Raw genomic sequence first — 18,450 nt, forward strand, 5'->3', positions numbered from 1 at the left:
TGCCAGACTCATAACGGTAACCTTTTCATTCCTGGAATCATTCTTGTGAATCTTCTCTAAACCCTCTCCAAAGTCAATATATCCTTTCTAAAATAAGGAGCCCATAACTGCACACAATACTCTAAGTGTGGTCTCGCGAGTGCCATATAGAGCCTCAACATCGCATCCCTAATTGTTGCAATTGCTTTATTTTAACACGGGTCTTTATAATGAGTTCAGTGAGAATGGTACTCTGCATCTCTGTGCAAGAATGGATAGAGATCCATGTAAAGAGCAGCAAGTTATTCATTCTGGAACAACGGAAGTAGTGAATTCTACCTAAAGACTAAAATGGTTCGAAAGCAATTTTATAAAGTGTGTTGCAATGCTCTCACATCAGTGCATATAAGAGACAGACTGCTGGTGTGATCTCTTGAATTACATCAATAGTCATCTGAAACCACTCATAATGTCACTGGAACTAATTAATGACATAGAAAAGTAACTCCATCACTTCAGCGAGTTATGAATTCCAGTTATATTCTCACTATTCTGTGCTTCTCAGTACAAAACCAAACACTAACTATCTGATAAGAGACCATATAAGGGAACCAAAGAATGTCACATTTAATTAGGATCTGCAGCATAACCAGAACGTTACTTCTCCTGTGTCTGTCGCTGATGGCAACATAAAACTGCCACAAAAGTTCACATTAAACTGTCTTCAGTCTGACTACACAGAATCTCATCCTCCAAACACTATGCGGGCCCTCTCCAGCTTCAGGTAAAGTATTCCAGAATTTGATGTGCATAATCTGAATTGAACTCTCTCTTAGGTAAAGCGTTCCAAAATTTGATGTGCATAATTTGAATTTAAATTGCATACTTAATTTGTATGAGCCTGACTTACTCTAGCACTAAGTGGGAAGCCAAATTATAGCATTCATGTTCACAAAGCAGTCATAGAGTAATGCAGCATAGAATCATGCCCTACAGCCTGCCCTGCCCATGCCCACCACAGCATCCTTCCTGCAGTGTGAAAATATATTTCATAAATCTATGTTTTAGGTAATATGTGCTGCAGGGGCTAGAAATCTGAGATAAATTAAAACCCAACAATACTCAACAGGTGAGGGAAACAAAGGTAATTTTTCAAATGATGACCTTTCATCAGAATTAGTATCTGGCAGCTTCTTCTTGCTGATGGTGAGGTGCCTGTGCTTGCGGCTGAAATGCCTTTTACAGGTCACCCAGTATCAACTTGGCTGGTAAACGCCTTACCAATTCGAAATGGGTGTGGGGTAGTGTTCTGTAGGCCCTCATGAGATATAAAGGTAATTGGTCCATGAATCAGCTGAAAAAGTTCGCATTGTTACAAAGTCACTTCTAGTGGCTTTGCTGGCTATCAAATTTGTCAGGAAGTTGTCATGTCATTCAGAAGATTCAGATGCTATTGTGTTAGTCAAAAAATATTCAGCTTTAAATAAAACACTAAAATGTAAAGTACGTAAATTATTTTAAATAATTAGAAATAGCTATAAGCATATAAATTGTCTTCTACTTGCCTTCTTGCAGCTATTCTTTCCATTGAAATTGACGGGCTCACCGTTCCTTTGCCAGGGCTAACCTTGTGTAAAATCAATGGACAGATTCCCCAGATGAACTGATGGGGAATTCAGAGCACAGCAAAGCTTGGCCAGAAAATTCAGTGTTCTTCTTTTTGCAGCCGAGTCCTAAACATCCAGACATTTCAAGGGAATAAATGCTGGAAATTGCTAACACATTATTACCCTTTCAATTTCAAAAGCATGCACGTAGTAGCTGAGCTTAAACCAAGTAATTAATTTTTCTGAACATTGGTGGTCCTGACGGATACCTAAAATGTTATACTCACTTGTACATAGAGCTTTTTGGTATAAGTTTTAAAAAAAACAATAAAACAATCTCTTTAGGGCTACTTGGAAAAATTGATTTTAATTTGTTTCACATATAAAACTCCATGTCAGCAATAAATATTAACCATGCAGAATTTACATTTTGCTCTCAGAATGCAACATTTCAAAATATGCAAATAGACAGCTGACCAATCCAATATGTTTGTGGGATTTGCTGGTCAGTGGCCTGGCAGGAATGGAAGAACACAGAGGAGTAAAATGGCATTGAACATAAAACTAACATATCCATTTTCAACTTCTGAAGCAGTACAGAGATCACTCACATGGATTATAGCACCAATGAGAATGGCGACTGAAGACAAGGTCGTCACCAGCTATGAATTTGTTCCAGCAGTGGCACATCTTGGACAATGTTGAAGAAAGCATGATAAACTTCTTGTTAACCTGCCTTGCAAATGAGCCCCTGCAGTGAAAACATACACACTGACATACGCATGAAATTTTGGAGCTAATATTTGTCAGAGGTTCCTGGAAAAAAAAAACTTAATGCATAAAACATCTGGTGGGTGATGTGTTTGAGTTTGATGACAACAGGAGAACAAAATGGGAGAATAACTAATAACATTGGTTCAAGTGAAAGGTCTCAACCCAGAATGGCGACTGTCCATTTCCCTCCACAGATGCTACCAGCTTTCTGAGTTCCTCCAGCAGTTTAGTTTTTTGTTGTCCAAAAATAAACAATCTGTTCTGAACTTGGTCAAGGGAAAAGATCACCAGGGAAACAAAGGAAATGTTTCAAGGAAATGCTCCTTGTGGAATTACAACATAGCTACCGACTCCTGTGGATCCATGGTTCAAAACCATACAGATGAAAAAGGAGCATTCAGGATATTTTGAGAACCTCAAGGCAATGTATTGGATGGATACAGAAGCCTTGCATAAGTCATGAAAAGTTCCCTACTTCATAAGCTACCCACGCTTTTGTTCCGCCAGCCACCACATACACTGTCTGCGGTTCCTGGACTGGCCTCAATAGTGAACTCAAAGTGGGAACAAGTCATCTTTGAACGCAAGGGACTGCCTTTGGAAAGTAAACATAAGGGACAGATGGATAAGTATGTGATCGAGAATGGAATCAAAGCATATTTTAACGGGGTGAGATGAAGGAGAGTAGGAGGAGACTCACATGGGGCATAAAGCACATGATTAACACATTGGGCTAAAATACTTGCTTGTGAATGTCAGTGTTCTGGTGTGCTTGAACTAAAATATAATGATAGCTTTACATTGTGTAGAAGACTTTTCATTCAAAATTTTTTTAGGAAAGGATGGCATTATGAATATAGTTCCTAGATTAAAAGAGTTTGAAAATAGTCATATGTTCATCAAACATTATGACATCTGTGGCCGGTACAAATGGCCATCTGGGGCCTCATGGACATGCATTGCAGATGTTCTTTTGGTTCAGTTACTTTGGTTCATAACCATGCTTTACTGAGAAACCACTTTTGGTACATAGCAAAATCTACTGAAAAACATTAGCACTGATAGCATTAATGTAAACTAAGAAAAATATAAAACATATAAAACATACCAAGCAATGAAGAGGTTTATGAAGTCTATTTTACATCTTGGAACACAGTGGTTTTATAAACATATTGAGGTAATTGGGGAGAAAAACGAAAACAGATGTGCAGAACTTTGTCAACATTTTAATTTGAAATTTCAGATATGTTTGTTACTGATTACAGAGAATACTTTTCAAGAATATATCTTTTAGATGATAGTTTTACAGTATTATCTACCTTTTCTGTTATTAATTTAATGTTATTGACCCAGAATTCTTGCAGAAGTTTTGTTTGTCATTCATTTTCATTTTATGGAGCTGTACAGTTATTGGTCATGGCAACATGGAAACGTTTTCAGAAGTTTATACTGAAGTAACTTTAGGTTTCCAGTGACTAATACTTTGAAATTACATGTGATACAATTACTTATGAGAACTTAATACTTTTAAATGATTTGTAGAATATATATTATTAAGCAAATTTATATCTCTGTTGAAATAGGGCAAAGGAATTCATGTGACTACAGCACCACTACTTTACTGTATTATGTTGAGGCCATAGTGTTCACATCTTTCTAGATATGAATAATTATAGCCCAAAAACCTCATACAAATTACGAAAAGGAACTATTGTTTTCACTGCAGGCACTCTTTCCCAGCTCAAAGGGCCAGGACCCTTCTTTGGTGAATCAAAGCAAGGTTTCTGGGTCAAAGTAGTCCAGAGTAACCAGGAAGAGATCAGACTCAGAGTCTGAAGAGGTCAGATGCTATCCATGTATGGGAACAAGTCGGCCTAGCAGATGACTGGGCATGCACCTGCCACAGAGACACACGTAGGCTGAGAGCTTTGGACTCAGCTGACCCAAGTGCTTATTACATCTGGGAACACATTGGTATCCTTCACAGATCTTTAACAAAGGATACCAAAGTGTTCCCAGTTGTAGCAGAGTGCTAGAATAAACCACAGCACTGACTTATTTTTATATAGAGTTGTTAACGTAGCAAAACCATACTACAGTAAATACACAGAAGAAAAAGACAAAAGATCCTTTTAGCAAAATAAGCTGGAATGGATGGCATTCCTTTGATGTGTTTAATAGTTATGTCTAACTCTCTTCTGTACTGTCTTTTTCATTATCTCTGGCTGTGATTAAAACCATTCTGAACTTATGTATGGTACATAATACATAATTTACATGCAAACTAGTCAAGGTCCAAAGTTTTTACCAATTGAAACTGTCCAGGATGTTAGATGCCATCTTCCTTATAAAAGAAATGTTGATTTCTAATAGTTTGTTTCCAACATTTTGTCTTGATATTTGAAAAGCGAGGCAGGAAATGGAAGCTCATACCAATGAACCGTCAAAAGGTTCCTTCTCTTCAGCATTTTCCTGTTCGCCGTCTGGGCCCAGATGATCCAGTTTCTTTAGCTCCCTTTGATACTTAGCCATAACAGCTGCATAAGAACAGCCATAAATTGCTGCCACCAGCATCATGAGGCAAACAATGCCACAAATAACGCCAGTCACCACAATTGTGGCGATAGCATGACGTAAACTGCCAGACCGTTGCTTGGCCTTTTGACTGCAATCTGGATTGTGGTCATGTTCAGTTTTGTGGTGCAGGTTTTGGATGGTGGGACTTCTGTGGTTGGAGTCATCATGGGATGACTTGTACTTAACAGTGGAACACTCCTGGAATAATTCATGGGGAATTTTCATGAGGTCCTTACTTCTTAAATCCTCTGGTTCTGTGCACAATATTGCATCAATCTGGCCTCCTGTATTAAAGCAAAATGAGTCATTGCATGCAACTTTTTTATGATTTGTGGTTTTTTAGAAAATGTAGAGAGAAAATGCATTTTCATTTAAACTGATCAGTCGTTACATCCGGAAAGATTCCTAGGGCAATTGAAAAGGCAATTAAGACAAGTAGAGGAATTCAAAGTCCTTTCCCATCTTCCCTTATTCCTCATAACTTTTTGACTTCTGAGTAATCTTTTAATAAATGGAGCAACCAATAAGATTACTGATAAAAGAACATCCTTAATTGCTTCATTACTAATAAACTGAGATGGTTTCCTGCCATATATTTTACATTCTGATCCCTTGAGGAGGGGTTTAAATTAGCTTGATACGGGTATGGGATCCTGGCAAAAGTTTTTGAAAGAAGAAATGCAAAATTGATTGTGGAAGGTAATGGTTTAATAAGCAAATCAGGAAAGTAGGGGAAAGAAAGCCTGGAAACAGGAAACAAAGTACTTTGGCTGTGCTGGCAGTATATACTTTAGTGCAAAAAAATCTTTAAAATAGAAGCAATGAGTTTGGAGCACAGATAGACATTTGGGAGTACAAAATTGTTGCATTACTGAAACATAGCTGGGCACGATAGTTCCACATTCCTAGTTAAAGTGTACCAAGTTACAAAGTAGAAAGTGGAGAGGTTAAAAAAGAGGGAGTGTGACAATATTTCAGGAAACAATTATAGCAGAGGGGAGGTATTGTATATTGGGAAGATAAGTAAACAAGTCCAGATGGGTTGCTCTGAGAAAAAAAAGAAAGGTAGTTCAGTTGCTGGGGATGTATTAGAAGCCCCAATCAGACATAAATGGAAGGGTAAAAATACAGGCCTGTTGCTCAAATTATTCATGTGCCATGTCGGATGACATGGGTGATCATGATCTTTCCATGACTGTGATTGTTCTTGGCAATTTTTTCCACAGAAGTGGTTTGTGATTGTCGTCTTCTGGGCAACGTTGTTACAAGACGGGTGACCCCAGCCATTATCAATGCTCTTCAGAGATCAATGCCTGATGTCAGTGGTCACATAACCAAGACTTATGATATGCACCAGCTGCTTATGCGACCATCCACCACCTGCTCTCATGGATTCATGTGGCCCTGATCAGGGAGCTAAGCAGGTGCTACACCTTGCCCAAGGGTGATCTGCAGGCTAGTGAAGGGAAGGAGCACCTTGCACCCTCCTTTGGCAGAGACATATCTCCACGCTGCCAATGATAATTGGAATGGTAATATGATAAAGAATATGGGAGGAGTTGGATTCCTGAAAAGCATTCAAGAGAACCTTTTCATTCAGTATACAGAACAAGAGAAGGGGAGATACAAGAGATTGCAGATGCTGGAACCTGGTAAAAAAGTACGGGTTTAGTTCAGGGGATTGAATCTACATAAATGGACAAAGGCTGACAGAGAAGAATTTGGAGACAGAAGTCATAACTGAGGTAGATTTAGCATTGTTACAGGAGAGCAGAATGTTAGACCATGAATAAAAGAAATGACATAGCAAAAGTCAGCCGAAAACAGCTACTTGGTGTTAAATCAATAGTAAGGTAGAGAAGACATACAGGGAACGGGATGTATACCAAGAATATTCACACAGGAAAGGAAAACAAGAATTCTCAAATCTAGATCCTAACAATGTTCAGGACATAAATGATAGAATGAGGGAAAAGATGGAAGCTAAATTCTCTGGATTCAAGGAGGTTCCATTAAATTTTAAACTAGTGAATGTTATTCCCTCCTTTATTTGGAAAGGAAGGAGCACAACAATGCTGGAATGTACATTTGTCGTGAGGAAAATGTTAGAAGCTATTATTTAAGATGTTATGGCAAGGCAATTAGAAATAATTCAATGTAATCAGACAGAATTAATATGGTTTTATGAAAGAGAAATCATGTTTGACCAATTTATTGAAGTCCTTTGAAGAATTCATGTGCTGTGGATAAAAGGAAACCGGTGGGTGCACTAAAATTTCCTGAGGGTTTTTGATAAACTGCCACATCATAGGTTATTGCAGAAAATGAAAGCATACAGTACAGAAGTATATTGGCATGGGTAGATGATCGGCAGACTAACAGAGGACAGAGAATAGTCATAAAATGGATGCTTTTACTGGTTGGAAAGATGTAATGGGAGTGTGCACAAGGATTGGAATTGGGATCAAAACCTTTTACATGTTATATTAATGACTTTGATAAAAGGAGAGAGTGATAGTTGCTAAACTTGTTGATGACATGAAGACAAGTCGAAAGTTGTGAAAAGGACATTAGGAGGCCACATAGGGATTAGGTAGACTATGGGAGTAGATAATGATCTGTCAAATGAATAATTTTGGGAAATGTGAAGTTGTCCAGGTAAGCAGGAAAAGTACTATAGCATTTTTTCCAAGTGGTGAGAGATTATAAAGTCTTGGAATGCAGAGGGATATCAGTGCCCTAGTGCATGATTTGCAGAAGGTTAGTATGCAGATAAGGCAAGTAATTCATAAACCAACAGAATATTATTGTTTTTTTTTTGCTTGAATATTGCTTAAGTCTAAAAGTAGGGACATTATACTTTGGTTACTTAGTGCACTGGTGAGACTACATCTGGAATACCACATGCAGTATGTATAGTATTGGTCTTATTAATGAAGGACGTTAGAATGTTGGAAGCAGTTCAGAGAAGGTTTACTATACTTCCCTGATTATTTTACCTGGTTGATTTACAAGGAAGAGTTGGACAGGCTAGGCTTGCATCTGCTAGAGTTTATAAGAGTGAAACTGAGCTGATTGAAACTTATATGATCCTGAGCGGTCTTGACAGGATACTTGTAGAGAGGATGTTTCTTCATGTGGGAAAATCCAGAGCTAACGGTCACTGTTTAAAAGCATGAAGTTACTCATGTGAGACAGAAATGAAGGGAAATTATTTCTCTCTCAAGGAGACATGAGTCAGTCCTTGGAACTCTGTAACTCAAAAGGCAACTTAAACAAAGTTGTTGAATTCTTATAAAGTAGGGATAGGTAAATTGTTGATAAGCAAGGAAGTGAAAGATCACTTAGGGTCAACTGGAATGTAGAGTTGAGGATAATGTTAGCTCAGCCATGATTATATTAAATGAAGAAGCAAGCTCAAGAGATAAAGATACCTATTCCTGCTCCAATTTGTATATTTGTATGTTCATAAGGTAAATACTAAGAGCTTAGCACTGCAGAAACCCAACAGATGTCCAGAAGGTACTATGGTGAAATTAATAGGGAATTTAGGAAGAAAAGGAAAGATTATGAAAAATTAATGCAAGGTAAAGTAAAAAAAAAGTTATTTTATAACCATGTGAAATAAGAGAGTTATAAAGGAAGGAATGGGGTTTATTAGAGATAAAATTGTTACCTATATGTACAGATTCTTATCTACAATTTGTTGCTTTACCAAATCATCAGAAAATCACATGTCAGTTTTCAAATGAATACTGTTTGTCATCTAGCTTTTTACCTGCTTCACTTCTTGTCCTCTCCATTGTCTCTGAAATGTCAGATCGCATCTGGTGTCCAGAATTGGGTTGCATATCACCCAACTGAACACGGAAAGACTAAAGCTGTAGTTTTCTGCCACTACCACAACCTTCCTTCCTTGACCACCAGTGACAGTGGCTGGAACTGAGGGGTGAGGAACCTAATTCTCTCTCTGGCAACTGATTAAAACTGAACCAGGCTATTCACTGCCTTGATACCCAAACCCATATCTCTAAATTTGCCTGTTTCTATTTTCATGATATTGCTCAATTCTAGTCTTATTTTAACTCTTCTCCTGCTGAAACCCTGGTCTGTGATTTATTACCCTCCAGTCCTGATTATTTCTGTGGCTTCCTTAGTTCATTTGATTCTCTATAATCTTGTAGTGCTTCAAAACCATACTGCCTGTGTCCTAACTTGCACTGTCACATTTACCTTGGTTAAGTAACACCTCAGTTTTATATATTTCATGAAGATGTAAAAAAACGAGTAAATACAGGACCTGAAACATTAACTCTGCCTTTCTTTTCACAGATGCTATCTAGCCTGCTGAGTACTTCCAGCACTTTCTGTTTTTATTTCAGATTTCCAGCATCTGCAGGTTTTTGCTGTGTTTTTCTTTTAATTTAGAGTTGTGGAAAAGTCATTGAATAAATTTAAGGAGATGGAGAAATTTCCAGACATAAAGGAGGTATGGGGCAACAACAGGAATATGATAATGAAATGGAAAATCGGCCATAATGATTCTGAATGGCAGACTAAAATTCCCATATTTGTTGTTATATCCTTCCATGTTTTTGTTCCCTGTCATCTCTGTAATCACTTCCAGTCCTTTCATCCTCTAAGATACCTATGCTTCTTCAATCTGGATACCTGTGCATGACTAGACTTAGTTGTCCATGTCTAAGCTTTTGGTTCACCTGCCTTAGTATTTTGTCTGATAACGTTACCATGAAACACTTCAAGAAATGCTACATTGAATTGATAGCATATATAGCAGTTGTTGTAAAACAAGAAGTGAATCCAAAATATTTAATTTTACTTTAATTTTTTTTTGGTTTAAGACAAGGAGACATAGATTCCAACTTGTGCACTGAGGAGATTTCTCTTGATAATATAATGAACACTTTGAGTAGGGTTCCACTCAGATTGGAAAATGCAAATCTTGAGCACACATGCAAGGCAATTAGTTATTGCCATGATAAGAACTGGTATTGAGGGATGATGAATCAAGGAATCTTCTGTACAGATGAACTCATTGTTACATTAAACTTGTGCTAACAGCTGAGCAAGACTTCCTGGTATCAAGAAAAAGATTCCATCACCCACAATCAGAAAATAATATTGATTATTTAACCACCGTCACTTTTAAGCAATTGATTTTCCACTCCCTGTTGTAGATAGTTAGAGAAAACAACATGGAAGGTGTGCAGAACAGCAATCTGAGAGCAATTAGGACCTGAAAGTTGAAGGGCCTGGGAACATATAAAAATGTTTAACTGTGAATTGTAGAACTCCTTGGGGGACAGAATTCATTGGCAAGATCCTTTCCTGTTACGTAAGGTACACCAGCCTCTTTCTAGGAAGACAATTCTAAGAGCATGCCCACATTCAAGCCAAAGCAAAATAACTGTAGGTGGAATCCTTGCCATCTGGGTTTGAACGTGTGGAAGGTATGGTGGATCGAATGAAGATATGGTGATGACATAGCTGGCAGAGAGACAGGCATTTTGGAGTAATCACATAAACATGCAGCAGTAAATGCAAACGTTGAAAACTTAGAACATATACGTGAAACCTGCTAGTAGATATGCAACAGGACTCTGTCCAAGTTACTTTAAATTATTGAAAAAAATTAGTATCTAGAATCTTGCCTCTATTGTATTTTAACGGGTATCCCTGCATGAAAATTTGCTCTACAATATTGTAATATTACATTTTAGTCATGATTTTTTTTTTAACAATTGCCTTTCACCTCTCCTTCCCGCTTTTTGGTTGTAATGCCCTCAGCTATTTCTTCACTTTAATTTCTATTAAAAACAAAATAAGCTCGTTAAGTCATTCAATCACAAACAAGAGAAAATCTGCAGATAACGCACATCAAACTTGCTGGTGAACGCAGCAGGCCAGGCAGCATCTGTAGGAAGAGGTGCAGTCGACATTTCAGGCCGAGACCCTTCGTCAGGACTAACTGAAGGAAGAGTGAGTAAGGGATTTGAAAGTTGGAGGGGGAGGGGGAGGGGGAGATCCAAAATGATAGGAGAAGACAGGAGGGGGAGGGATGGAGCCAAGAGCTGGACAGGTGATTGGCAAAAGGGGATACGAGAGGATCATGGGACAGGAGGTCCGGGAAGAAAGACAAGTGGGGGGGGGGCCCAGAGGATGGGCAAGAGGTATATTCAGAGGGACAGAGGGAGGAAAAGGAGAGTGAGAGAAAGAATGTGTGCATAAAAATAAGTAACAGATGGGGTACGAGGGGGAGGTGGGGCATTAGCGGAAGTTAGAGAAGTCGATGTTCATGCCATCGGGTTGGAGGCTACCCAGATGGAATATAAGGTGTTGTTCCTCCAACCTGAGTGTGGCTTCATCTTTACAGTAGAGGAGGCCGTGGATAGACATGTCAGAATGGGAATGGGATGTGGAATTAAAATGTGTGGCCACTGGGAGATCCTGCTTTCTCTGGCGGACAGAGCGTAGATGTTCAGCAAAGCAGTCTCCCAGTCTGCGTTGGGTCTCGCCAATATATAAAAGGCCACATCGGGAGCACCGGACGCAGTATATCACCCCAGTCGACTCACAGGTGAAGTGTCGCCTCACCTGGAAGGACTGTTTGGGGCCCTGAATGGTGCTAAGGGAGGAAGTGTAAGGGCATGTGTAGCACTTGTTCCGCTTACCCGGATAAGTGCCAGGAGAGAGATCAGTGGGGAGGGATGAGGGGGACGAATGGACAAGGGAGTTGCGTAGGGAGCTATCCCTGCGGAATGCAGGGGTGGGGGAGGGAAAGATGTGCTTAGTGGTGGGATCCCGTTGGAGGTGGCAGAAGTTACGGAGAATAATATGTTGGACCTGGAGGCTGGTGGGGTGGTAGGTGAGGACCAGGGGAACCCTATTCCTAGTGGGGTGGCGGGAGGATGGAGTGAGAGCAGATGTACGTGAAATGGGGGAGATGCGTTTAAGAGCAGAGTTGATAGTGGAGGAAGGGAAGCCCCTTTCTTTAAAAAAGGAAGACATCTCCCTCGTCCTAGAATGAAAAGCCTCATCCTGAGAGCAGATGCGGCGGAGACGGAGGAATTGCGAGAAGGGGATGGCGTTTTTGCAAGAGACAGGGTGAGAAGAGGAATAGTCCAGATAGCTGTGAGAGTCAGTAGGCTTATAGTAGACATCAGTGGATAAGCTGTCTCCAGAGACAGAGACAGAAAGATCTAGAAAGGGGAGGGAGATGTCGGAAATGGACCGGGTAAACTTAAGGGCAGGTTGAAAGTTGGAGGCAAAGTTAATAAAGTCAACGAGTTCTGCATGCGTGCAGGAAGCAGCGCCAATGCAGTCGTCGATGTAGCGAAGGAAAAGTGGGGGACAGATACCAGAATAGGCATGGAACATAGATTGTTCCACAAACCCAACAAAAAGACAGGCATAGCTAGGACCCATACGGGTGCCCATAGCTACACCTTTAGTTTGGAGGAAGTAGGAGGAGCCAAAGGAGAAATTATTAAGAGTAAGGACTAATTCCGCTAGACGGAGCAGAGTGGTGGTAGAGGGGAACTGATTAGGTTTGGAATCCAAAAAGAAGCGTAGAGCTTTGAGACCTTCCTGATGGGGGATGGAAGTATATAGGGACTGGACATCCATGGTGAAAATAAGGCGGTGGGGGCCAGGGAACATAAAATCATCAAAAAGTTTAAGAGCGTGAGAAGTGTCACGAACATAGGTCGGAAGGGATTGAACAAGGGGTGATAAAACCGTGTCGAGGTATGCAGAAACGAGTTCGGTGGGGCAGGAGCAAGCTGCATACCTCGACACGGTTTTATCAGGTTGGAGGAACAACACCTTATATTCCGTCTGGGTAGCCTCCAACCTGATGGCATGAACATCGACTTCTCTAACTTCCGCTAATGCCCCACCTCCCCCTCGTACCCCATCTGTTACTTATTTTTATGTACACATTCTTTCTCTCACTCTCCTTTTTCTCCCTCTGTCCCTCTGAATATACCTCTTGCCCATCCTCTGGGTCCCCCCCCCTTGTCTTTCTTCCCGGACCTCCTGTCCCATGATCCTCTCGTATCCCTTTTGCCTATCACCTGTCCAGCTCTTGGCTCTATCCCTCCCCCTCCTGTCTTCTCCTATCATTTTGGATCTCCCCCTCCCCCTCCAACTTTCAAATCCCTTACTCACTCTTCCTTCAGTTAGTCCTGACAAAGGGTCTCGGCCTGAAACGTCGACTGCACCTCTTCCTACAGATGCTGCCTGGCCTGCTGTGTTCACCAGCAACTTTGATGTGTGTTGCTTGAATTTCCAGCATCTGCAGAATTCCTGTTGTTTGCGTTTAAAATCTGCAGATGCTGGAAATCCGAACAACACACACAAAATGCTGGAGGAACTCAGCAGGCCAGGCAGCATCTCGGAAAAGAGTACAGTTAACATTTTGGGCCGAAAAACCTTGGGCAATTTTGTGTGTGTCGCTCAAGTTAAGTCATTCTCTGTCATCACAATCTGTATCATTCTTTCCACTGTATTGCTTTTACTGCATTTTCAGAGATTATCACACTCAGTAAATCTTATTCATTGGAACTCAACCTGTCACTGGCAATAACATGATTAATGTGATTATGCACAATTATTTAGAGAAAAGGCTATTAATCCAATACAGTATTCAATCCATTGTTTTTATCCATTTTATTCTAAGTGAGGTAGGTGATAATGTAATGTTCATTTTTAAAACTGAGATAACTTCGCTTAATGAGTAGTGGATTTACTTCTGTAACTTTAGTTCTGACATCGTTGTGATTTTTAAATATCAGCTGGTGTCACTTTTGGACTGACAGAATGAATATTGATTCTCCAACTTGCAGTAATTTTCCCCCGCTCCCTTCCTTCTACCATTCCCCATTCTGGCTCGCCTCTTGACTCTTCTTCTCACCTGCCCCAGGTGTCCTTCCTCCTTCTCTTTCTCCCATGTGCCACTTCCCTCTCCTATCCGGTTCCTTCTTCTCACCTATCACCTTTCAGCTTCTCACCATTCTCCCTGCAGCACCGACTTGGCTTCACCAATCACCTCCAGCTTGAACTGCTTTCTCTCCACTTATACTGACTTCTTCCCCCTTCCTTTCCAGACCGAGGTGAAGAGTCTCATCCTGAAACATTGACTGTTTGTTCTTCTCCATAGACGTTGCCTGACCTGTTGGGTTCCTCCAGCATTCCGTATATGTTACTCTAGATTTCCAGTATCTGCAGAATTTCTTGTGTTTACTGACACAATGGTAAAGCTTTTTGGTTTTCTTAAAAGCATGGTATTTCAAATTTCAATCATTATTGTCTAATGACTCCAGAAGAGGTAAAATTCCATTTGCTGACTGACCTTTGTACAGGAAGCTCTCCAACCAAAGTTTTAATCCAGTCAGATGACAGTCACAATTCCACAGGTTTTTCTTGAACAAAAGTACTTGCAGATTTGGCAATGAATCCAGAAGGGGCCTGCTGATTTGATGAATTTGGTTTTGGTGCATAGCAAGCAAGGTCAAATTCTTTAGGTTCTTGAACAAGCCCTCAGGCAGACTCGTAAGATTGTTAAATGATATATCCAGTTGTTTGAGGTTTCCATTTGAATGAAGGATTTTGTTGTCCATGTGGTTGATGGAGTTATTTGCAAGGTTTAGGTTGAGAAGGTTATGCAGTTCATCAAATATATTTGATGACAAACTTGAAATCATGTTGTTGGACAAGTCCAGAATTTGCAGCTGAGACATACCAGTGAATGAACTGTTTGATATTGTATGAATATGGTTGTTCTGCAAGTATAAAATTTTTGTGTTGAGTGGAACATCTTCTGGAACCTCTGACAGTCCATTGCCTGTGCAGTTCACTTCTTTCAGGGTAATGTTGCATTGACATCTTTCTGGACATCCAGTAACTGAATGTACAAATAACAAAATAATGATTCCCAGAATAGTTTCACCTGTGTACAATGACAACAGACATCTGTAAGCTCAGTTATAAATTGGCAACACAAGAGAAGCACAGCAATTACCATTGTTCACTATAATCATAATATTGGTGCCTTCAACATAACTTGGAGCATTATACTCCACACAACATCAGATGTCAATGCACTTTGATGCATTTGCACCAATTAGAATCATACCTTCCTGTTTTGGAATGAGTGATGTTTTAAAGTGAGGACCAATTCAAACCAATATCTTCCCCATTGGGACTTGGGCTTCAAATGACCTGCACTGTCAGTTTTTGTTGCTTCATACCAATACAGCTGGACGTTCAAATAATGTGGGATGAAAGCTTACTCAATACAAAGGCTGAGTAAAGAAAGTGATAAAGATACCTCAGTGAGGAAAGTTTTATTTTAATCGGGTGCCAGTTGACAATGAGTGTTTTAAATGAGAGACAAGAGACTTGCAACAAATCAGATGCCCTATGCAGGAGAAAAGGCCAGAAGAGTAGCTTGGTGATGTAGTCTATGCTAGCAACTGACAGTCTGGGCATAAAAATGTGGAAAGTATATTTAGGTGTGGATGTGTGGATCCCGCAGAGACAATGGCGTTAGATGAACTTTTGGAAAATCTTTTGGCTTAGACCCAATGGATACATTGGGCAAGGAGTTCAGCGGAAGAGTGGAATAACTACTAGATGGAAGCAACCTTGATGCTGCAAGTCCCCTAAAACCCTCACTCATTTTTATAGATGCACCGTAGAAAGCATTCTTCTCAGGTGCATCACAACCTGGTATGGAAGTTGTCCTGTCCAAGACCAGAAGAAGCTGCAGAAGATTGTGAACACGGCCCAGCATATCACACAAGCCGATCTTCCGTCCTTGGACTCACTTTACACCGCACGCTGTCGGAGCAGTGCTGCCAGGATAATCAAGGACACGACCCACCCAGCCAACACACTGTTTGTCCCTCTACCCTCCGGGAGAAGGCTCAGGAGCTTGAAGACTCGTACGGCCGGATTTGGGAACATCTTCTTCCCAACTGTGATAAGACTGCTGAACTGATCCTGACCCGGATCTGGGCTGTACCCTCCAAATGTCCAGACCTGCATCTCAGTTTTTTGCACTACCTTACGTTCCCTTTTCTATTTTCTATTTATGATTTATAATTTTAATTTTTATGATTTAATATCGATTTGTACTCCAGGGAGCGCGAAGCGCAGAATCAAATATCGCTGTGATGATTGTATGCTCTAGTATCAATTGTTTGACGACAATAAAGTAAAGTATTAAGTATTAAGTGACACAGAGGGAAGTTCTAGGCTCAGAGAATCAAACTCAGAATGAAGACAGAAATAAATATTGGAAGGTCAAGGAGAGCTGAAACATTGGGTTAGTGATCTGAGAGGACTGAGAGAGTGACACTTATAACACAAAAAAAAACAACATACACCACAAATCTGTAATATAGAATATATAATCCTGACTATTGGAAGGAATAGGATAACATTTGTTAGATACTGTTTTCACTGCTGTTTTACAGTATTGTCTCTGAAAGTGCTGTTCTTTTAGCTAGACATTCAGATTTTTGGAACAGAATTTGATGAACAAGTAACAGTGACTTCAGCGTGCAAACAGTTCAATAACCTGTGGCAAGATAAGGATAATTTTTAATTGGTAAATCATCAGAATGATTCAGTCTCATAAAGATGAGATCATGCTCAGGTTCCCCATGAGATTAAAGAAATTGCTCTATCTATCCACTAATTACCAATAAACCCATCTGCTGAAAATAAGGCCTTGCACTTAATGGCTTAAGAAATCTTTTAATGTTATGATTACATTTCCTGCAAAGCCAAAAGCACACTGAAATGGATAGGATGTAATTGAAGTTTTAGTGTATTGCTGTAATTTGAAATTTTTCCCTTTTGCTATTTTTCCTTTGTGCCATTCTTGGTAATATCTGTTTCTCTTTCTACAAGTGATATGACTCTTTTTCTCTATTTAATTTTCCACCATTTCGCTGTTTCTTTCTCAGCACTTACATCTTATTAAGAAACTGAACTATTTGTCCCTATCTTCACTCCAATGTCCCTTATGAACTTGTACTTACAATTTGTATTGCAATAAATATTTGATCTGAAATGTGATAAACTCACAGAAGGTAGACTGCAAACTGGTCCAACCCAACAGAACCCGGGCCAGTGCTTTAGGTGCAATATTGATTTCAAAAACCAAATCAAGAGACAAGCGTGCAGTACAAGGGAGAAATTCTAAATGAGCATTTCCCATTGTTGACTGAGAAAATTATATTAGATTAGGCATTAAAAACACAGCTCTTACCTCTCATTGTTTGCATCTTCTCTTTGCCTTTCCTTTTAGAGTGAATTGACGAAGGCCGAGTAATTATACAACATAAACTAAACACACACTTAATGAACTAGTGCTCCATTTGACTACAAACTATTGTATAGAGACATTTGCCACTTCATTAAATTATGCATCAGTTGTTAGCTGTGACCTGTGTCGGGCATGTAGCTCTTACTGCATTAGACTATCTATGTTTCCATAGTTTTTACACACAGTCAAGGCCAGGTTTCAAAATCTTAAAAACCATGTGAGCAATCACTGTCAGCTGATAGAGGACAGCTGTGCCTCACAAATCAAAATCTGACAGTTCAGGTTTTGCGTGTATTTTTAATCTGCTTGAAGTTCAGGAGACAAAAATAAACCTGCCTTCTCAAATCCAGGGCAAATGTTAAATTCTCTGAATTGATTACTCCTGCAGTGATAAACTCTCTGAGTTACGTAAGCTCATACCCGGTTTTCAGTTTGCCAAGATCCTGTTTTGAAGCAATAATGAGCAACGCAGCTTTTCAGTTCTAGAAGTCACGACTGCTCTTGTTTCTCCTCTGGAGATGGCATTTCTTGTAGAAGCTTGTCATGTTAGTTGCAAATTTCACTTTTCCAAGATGTCATAAATCAGGCAGGAATACAGGTAAATTAACTGCACTCTCCGATGCAGCTTTTTTCCCACTGTGTTTCTTCATTGAGTTACATGTTTGAACAATGGAGCATTGGAAAGGTGCAGGGCGAAATGTCTGAGTAGGGCATGGATTCATGTTTTAAATGTGCAGATCAAGATCCTTATATGCAATATTGACCAGAGGTCTGCAGAAGCAGCTTCAGCAATGTCAGCAGACTGACATTCTCCTGCAGAGAGTGCAGGAGAGTTAGTTGAGGTCAGGATGAGGTCAACTGACGTTTTTTTTAGACACTTAAGTGAGGCAATGGCATCTCCGTCTCCCATTACCAACTAGGAGCCTTCCATATTCCTAAGCACTTCCTTAACACTAACAATTAGTGATTATCCCAACCCATCAGAAGTTGGTAATGGTTTATCATTGTTGCATATACAGTACCAAGATTCAATGGAAAGCTTACTCTTCATACAGATTAAATCTCACAGTGCATTGAGCTAGAATAAGGTAAAATAATAGCAATGCAGAATAAAGTGTAATGGCTACTGAAGAAGTGCAGTGTAGGTAAATGATA

At 39.8% G+C, this 18,450-nt stretch overlaps 2 protein-coding genes across 6 annotated transcripts in view; one reads left to right on the plus strand and one right to left on the minus strand.

The window, feature by feature from the left end:
• The window catches only part of cacna2d3a (calcium channel, voltage-dependent, alpha 2/delta subunit 3a), a 797,416-nt gene that overhangs the window by 624,038 nt on the left and 154,928 nt on the right, over positions 1 to 18,450 (plus strand). The window lies entirely within an intron of this gene.
• On the minus strand, positions 4,740 to 17,461 carry LOC140211042 (leucine-rich repeat and transmembrane domain-containing protein 1). Its single transcript, XM_072280409.1, has 3 exons — positions 17,239 to 17,461; positions 14,311 to 14,907; positions 4,740 to 5,221 (listed from the first exon to the last, which is right to left on the minus strand). The coding sequence occupies exons 1-3, from the start codon at positions 17,252 to 17,254 to the stop codon at positions 4,788 to 4,790; spliced, it is 1,047 nt and encodes a 348-aa protein (XP_072136510.1). The 5' UTR covers positions 17,255 to 17,461; the 3' UTR covers positions 4,740 to 4,787.

Source organism: Mobula birostris, chromosome 16, assembly GCF_030028105.1.
Source record: "Mobula birostris isolate sMobBir1 chromosome 16, sMobBir1.hap1, whole genome shotgun sequence".
NCBI classification, from domain to species: domain Eukaryota; kingdom Metazoa; phylum Chordata; class Chondrichthyes; order Myliobatiformes; family Myliobatidae; genus Mobula; species Mobula birostris.